Source organism: Monopterus albus, unplaced genomic scaffold (genome assembly GCF_001952655.1).
Source record: "Monopterus albus unplaced genomic scaffold, M_albus_1.0 scaffold79.1, whole genome shotgun sequence".
Taxonomy (NCBI): Eukaryota; Metazoa; Chordata; class Actinopteri; order Synbranchiformes; family Synbranchidae; genus Monopterus; species Monopterus albus.
The window spans coordinates 121,958-128,977 of NW_018127959.1; the positions used below are offsets into that span (position 1 = coordinate 121,958).

General features: G+C 43.2%; 1 protein-coding gene across 1 annotated transcript in view; it reads left to right on the plus strand.

Annotated features, from left to right (window-relative positions):
- Positions 1 to 6,539, plus strand: part of hecw2a (HECT, C2 and WW domain containing E3 ubiquitin protein ligase 2a) — a 36,009-nt gene extending 29,470 nt beyond the window's left edge. Inside the window, 7 exon segments of the mRNA XM_020606497.1 lie at positions 706 to 804; positions 1,152 to 1,281; positions 1,374 to 1,520; positions 2,324 to 2,438; positions 3,930 to 4,015; positions 4,353 to 4,465; positions 4,921 to 6,539. Of these exon segments, the coding sequence (XP_020462153.1) occupies positions 706 to 804; positions 1,152 to 1,281; positions 1,374 to 1,520; positions 2,324 to 2,438; positions 3,930 to 4,015; positions 4,353 to 4,465; positions 4,921 to 5,032 (802 nt within the window). The 3' untranslated portion in view covers positions 5,033 to 6,539.
- Positions 6,540 to 7,020: the final 481 nt, after the last annotated feature.

Consider the following 7,020-nt stretch of genomic DNA (forward strand, 5'->3'; position numbering starts at 1 on the left):
AAGACTGTGTTCTGGTCCCAAAATAGAAGCAATTTTCAGAGTGCTGTGCAGAAATTTGGATCAGCAGTCTGTGGGTCATCAGTCAATTTTGCCTTAGTGACAGTGATTGGCTGGCTGGATGAATGGGTGGATGGATAGACGGATGATCAGACTGATGAAGGAATAGGAAGCCGACAGGGAGCACCAAGAAATCATAATATCATAGGGATGAAGAAGAAGATAAGACATGTAGCAACATAAACACCAGGTCTGCAGGGGTTTGTTTGTTCTACGGGACTAAACCAGTGAAAACTGCCAAGTCAGTACATGTGATTATGTAGAGACAGTCTTTCCAGAGAAGTCAAGAAAGATGGACTGGAGAAAGATCTTTAGTTGGGCGTCAGATCAGTTACGAAGCTGTTCAGCTTTAGTTGGTCTCACACATAGACTTCACCACTGCTCTGACTCACAAAGAATCATGATGGGGGGTGCGTCCTCAGTTGTAAAGTGAACTAGAAATTTTACTGTTAAATACTTCATGAAACACATCATGGAAGAAACAAGTACACATAAGCTGTAGTTTACTGGTGTATGTTAGACTGTTATTGTAAGCATCTGAGAAAATGAACTTCATCTAAAAGCAGGCTACATCACTTGGTTTGACAAATGCTTTGAAGAAACAATGCAAACCAGTTTTGCCTGTTTCCCCCTGTGTGCTGGGTCTAGGTTTCGCTTCAGCGGCCGGATCCTGGGGCTGGCTCTCGTCCATCAGTACCTGCTGGATGCCTTCTTTACCCGACCCTTCTACAAGGGGCTTCTTCGCATGTAAGTCCCTCTGACTTCCCATCCCATATAACCTGCTGTGGACCAGCACCTCCGTTCAGGCCCCCCCTCACTAAGTCTAATTCTCAGTTCACTGTCAGCAGGAGCAGCACCCTTATTCACAGCTTTGTCCAAACAACTGAATAATAAGGGTTTGAACCTCTAATGACGATCTTTTAAGATCTTTATTTTGTTTTAACGGCACCCGGAGCATGGTGACAACAGTGGTGGGAGCTTTACTGGCTTCACACATCAGTTATAGTCCACTACTAAGGCTCAATATCAACTAACCTCAGTATCTTGTGGACCCCTCTTAAAGTCTGTTGTAACCTCTGCCTGTGCTCATGCAGCCCATGTGACCTGAGTGACCTGGAGTTCCTGGATGAGGAGTTCCACCAGAGCCTGCAGTGGATGAAGGACAATGACATCGAAGACATGCTGGACCTCACCTTCACTGTCAATGAGGAGGTTTTTGGGCAGGTAGGTTTATTAAGAGGTTTCATCTTGTATTTGCTAAATTAGTAACTTAATGAAAATAGTCTAGAGCTCCGTGTCTACCTGTGACTCTGCAGATTACAGAGAGAGAACTGAAGCCGGGTGGCGCTGGTATCCCTGTGTCAGAGAAGAACAAGAAGGAGTACATTGAGCAGATGGTCAAGTGGCGCATAGAGAGAGGAGTGGCTCAGCAGACGGAGAGCCTGGTCCGAGGCTTTTACGAGGTACCGTGCATTTTATCAGCGTAAAATAAGTCCATCCAAACACACACCTTCTTTCTAACATCTGGCATTTTCAGTGGTGGATGATGATGCTTGGAGCAAGCAAGCACTGTCACAATCCATTTCAACTAGGCAGGCTAAAAATACATGTGATCGTGCCAAATGAGCAAATGACACAGCAGTATTGTATTTCAGTCAGCTACTGTACATTGTGACATACCCGCTCTTCACTAGAGGTCTGCAGTGATGTTTGCTCTCTTAGTTAACATACCACACCAGGAAATGTTGCTGTATTTCTATAAAATATTTGAACTAGTATTACAATTGACACCTGTAGCAAAATGCCCACAGTCCTACTTGCTGTAAAATTCCAGTGTAACAGACAAAGGTTTGGCTGTAATCTGGACTGGTGCTCATGTTCAGCTCTTGCCCCGTGTGTTTGGATAACAAGCACAAGCCCCTCCATTTCTGCTGAAATCCCTTGCCTGGCAGGATGACAGATCACCATGTGTTTGTGGGCTATATGTGTCCACGTTAGTTTACAGACCCTGGTTTGCTGAACAAATCAAATCCCACATTTACTGTAAACAAACTGATGGAAACCTTTTCCCCAGCAGTGTTTATCCTTCTGCCATCTGTCTCAATGTGCATCTCCAGAATAAGAAGCTGCTGTAACTGTGTTGTCTCAAAGCTCTGAAAGACACCAAAAATATGTGTGTGTGTGGGGGGGGGTGTGACCGTAATGAGTAAAACGCTTCACCATATATTTATCCATATGTTCATGTGTGTTTGTGTGCATTTGTTAGGTGGTGGATGTGCGACTGGTGTCTGTGTTTGATGCCAGGGAGCTGGAGCTGGTGATTGCAGGCACTGCAGAGATCGACCTGGCAGACTGGAGGAACAACACAGAGTACAGAGGAGGTAAAGCTCAGGGGTCCAGGGAGACAGCAGAGTGGATATCAAAGAGTGTGAGGCACCGTAACAGGAAAGTGAAACACTGGCACAGCTGCCATACAGTGGCTTTTACCGATACATTCATTCACAGCTTAAAGCAGCAGGTGTGCAACCACTAAACCTCTGTGCTGAGCAGTGAGGGCCTTGTTCCAGAGAACATCGGTGTAGGTAACCGCTGAGGAGGCTTGAAATGCTTATCTCAACAAGCCCAAGGGTTCATCCCAGCAAGCCTCCTGACCTGTAGTGGCTTCACCTTTAACAAGACATAAGGCAAACCAAGACAGGTGAGGTTAATCTAGAAGACAGTCCAAGCAGTGGTCAAAAAGGACTGCTGGAAAACGACGACAGGTGAGGCACAACAGACTATATGGCAACTAATGTGCAAATGAACTGGTAGGAAGAGATTAGGGAGTAAGGAGCAGAAGGTAAGAAGGAGGCAGGTAACTACACAGCAGGTGGGAGTGTGAGGTCTGGAGAGTTTGTGAATACTGACAAAGACAGAGAATAAATGTTTGAATTGTGACAGAAACGAAGGTCAGGATGTTTAAGCTCCTGCTTCTTTCTTTTGTAAGTCTCTCTCCTGTGAGTCCATCCACTTAATGGAAGTGTGACAGTAAGTCACTGGTTGGTTTACATTAATAACACAAATAAGGGCTAAAAATACAGTAAATTCAGATGGTTTGCTGTAATTCAGATGATTAAAGTGCAGCCACAAAGTATTTGCTGCCTCATAGATCATACTTGACCTGTAAATATATACAGTTATAAAATGTCAGCAAAACTATTCCAAACAATATTAGCAACCAGCTGCTAAAGCACAGATGAAATGCTTCCAGTGGCACAACCAAAATACAACATAGTTTCCAGCTTTCAGTGGACAGTGGGGGTAACTTACTCCCACAACCTATAGTCCTAAATAAATAAGCAGAGTTTGATGTTTCTGATGCATAAAAATGTTCTGCCTGAAATGATAGCTGGACACATTCTGGAAGACTGACAGGAATCAGGAAATAGTTTCCAAACTGTGCAATGGCTTGTTTTCCTGGTAACATTTGTTGATTGAGCCACATAGGTCCTTTATCACTTTACCTTGGTCACTGGATGTTTAGCATTTCCCCTTCTTTCTCCCCTCCTCCTCCAACCTGCACCTCAAATGCAGGTGCCAGAGTCTGAAGCATTTTTAAGTGATCACATTAAAAGGCTTTTTAAGAGTCTGGTCAATACACTTGAAAAGCTGCCAGCAGCATGGACTGAAGAACTCAAACTGACAGTCAGCTATGACTCAGTGTGAGGCTCTTTTAATAGAGGGATCGACTGAGACGGACAAAACAGCTCTGGCCATTAAATATTAAACAGCAGGGCCAATTCAAAAATCACAGTGGAGAGGAGAGAGAGGGGACGAAGGCCTTGTTTGTTATTCATCTGACTCATGCACCATCATCATCTATTTCCCCTCAGGTTACCATGACAACCACATAGTGATTCGCTGGTTCTGGGCAGCTGTAGAGAGATTCAACAATGAGCAGAGGCTGAGGCTGCTGCAGGTATGGCATGTGGATGACCGCATGCACAAAGGCTGCCCCCACGTGGAGGCTGTGTGTCCTGCAGCCTCATGTGGACAGCATATTACAGCCAGTGAAGGGTCCAGCCTCTAGCTTGATAATGTGCTTGAGAGATTATTAGTTTGAGATGAGGTGTAATCAAATGAAATCATTTACAATTTTTAGTTTTCGTCAAACTTTTCAGTGAAACTACTTGTTAAATTCAGATTCATATATAAAAGTAAAAACTTTTCATTTCCATGTTAAGTCTTAAGTAATGATACTGTTTAGGTCGCTGCTTGCATACATGTTGTGACCTTTGTGACCCTTCTGCCTCTAGTTTGTAACAGGCACCTCCAGTATTCCCTATGAGGGTTTTGCTTCTCTACGGGGCAGTAATGGACCTCGCAGATTCTGTGTGGAGAAGTGGGGGAAAATCACCTCCTTACCCAGGTAGGATCACTGTTTAATGGGATGACTGTGTGCAGTAGCTTTAAGGAACTGTTCAAAAAATGTTTGAGATGAACGTTTTGCTGAAGTCTTCCTTTGTGTGATTAATTTGAATCAGTTCAAGCTAACAGGTTCCACCAACTCAGTGCTGTTACATTATTGTGACATTTCACAGAGGGAGTTGCAGTATGTTAAGTAAAGGGGAACATACAATAAAACATTCTTGGAAGAGACTTGGATTATAGCCCCCATTCACTACTGCAATAGTTTTTGCACAATTCATACTCATTTTAAAGGCATTTTTTAAATTAGCTTTTTATTTAACCAGGACAGATGCATATTAGACATTATATGACCATGTATGCAGAGCTCTATCTGAGGATAGTTAGCAAAGTTTCCTGTGTCTGTTTTGACATCTTGAAATCCATTTCACAATCTCTTGGTTTGTGTTTCCACAGGGCTCACACTTGCTTTAATCGTCTGGACCTCCCACCTTACTCCTCCTTCTCCATGCTCTACGAGAAACTGGTCACTGCTGTAGAGGAAACAAGCACATTTGGTTTGGAGTAACTTCAAAACAGTTCACACCCAGGTTTATCTCAAGGCAGAGAACCATCTGTAGATCCACCTTTCTGGTTTCAGAGGGACATGAAAAACAGAACTAATGTCCTCAAATGGCAACTAACCACATGTTGTTTTTCCAGCTGGCTTTTCATCACAAAGCATGCAAACTTTATTTCGATTTGCTGCCTTTCTCTCACATTTCTGATGGAGATTGGTCAAGTGACCACCTTTTGGAAAACATGGCAGAAAAATGTAAAATGCTTTGAAAAGCTGTACAGTTCATTTTCTTGTTTTCACTGTAATCTTTGTTCTTTGGGCCACATGTGTGCTTTATCTCCTGAGTTAATGGCCTCGGCTACTTCATATCTACCCCCCCACCCCACCCCCCGTCTTTCTCCTTGTCCAACCTGCACTTCAGAGACAGCTGCTGAAAAGCCTCACATCTCCCTTCTCCCTCTTTGGACCTGTAAACTGTGTCCTTGTTGCACTGGGCTGCAGTGTAATAATACTATTAACACACACACACACACACACACACTAATCGCCTTTGCTCAAAAACACACACGGGCCTGGGACATTTTGTTTTATTGATGTACAAACCAGTGTTTCCCCAAATATTTTCTATCAGCATGGAAATATATGACACATTTTAGACTTTTAACTGGATGTTGGCTGGTCCTCTCTGCTGTCTGAATGCAGAGAGCACGCTCACACACACACACACACACACACAGATATGAATACAAATCAATTGTTCTTAGACAGAAAATACACTTTTTCAGTTTTGATTTGATTCCTGAAATAAGCTGGACAGTGGGTCAGAAATCATCAGTGACACATTTAGGGACATTTTCACTGACCCACTGTAATAATGATGGCAGGTTCCAGTTAGGACTGTTACCTTCAACACTGCAACTCCAGCACTCTTACATAAGCAAGACGCATCTGACAAATGCAGTCCTATTTGTGGTTACACTCAACTGTGACACCCACTGTCACACACAAACATACATACAATATTACAGCATAGCCTTGGACCTTCGGGTATACTTTCTTACAGTGTAACAGTTGCACTCGCTCCAGTCTAGTATACAGATACATGTACTACCCACTTCAGTCAGAGAGAAATGCAGGGTTCCTGTCTTTCAAACCGTTCCACACACACATTCATCATGAACAACAGATGCACTTTCTCACACTTGCTCATAATCATGACAAACAAGGTCCTGCACACTGGTGTAATCGCCTCCCACCCAGTGAAAGTGAAGAATATACCAAATCAGTGACTGAATGTATGAACCTAAAGCAAATCTGTTTGGCCCCTGACGAAAATCTCACACAGTCTGAAGAGGAAACACCAAGTTTAAAGTTGGAAGTGGAAAGAAGCAGTGTTTTAAATTCCCTTAACACACATCACTGCAAGGCGCGGTAAGGTGTGCTCTTATTACTCTGCCTCATTCAAAGCAACTAACCAGTGATTTATATGGATACAGTGAGGAACAGAAGTATTTGAACACCCTGCAATTTTGCAAGTTCTCCCACTTAGAAATCATGGAGGGGTCTGAAATTCACATTGTAGGTGCATTCCCACTCTGAGAGACAGAATTAAAAAAACATTTCAGGAAATCACATTGTATGATTTTTAAAGAATTTATTTGTCTTGCACTGCTGAACATAAGTATTTGAACACCTGAGAAACAGCAAGAATTCTGGCTCTCAAAGACCTGTTACTGTGCCTTGAAAAAGTCCACCTCTACTCCACTCAATCTAAATTAGTAGCACCTGTCTGAACTCTTTAAAGACACCTGTCCACCCCACAGTCAGTCAGACGCCAACTACTACCATGGGCAAGACCAAAGAGCTGTCAAAAGACACCAGAGACAAAATTGTGGACCTCCACAAGGCTGGAAAGGGCTAGGGGGCAATTGCCAAGCAGCTTGGTGAAAATAGATCAACTGTTGGAGCAATTGTTAGAAAATGGAAGAGGCTAAAGA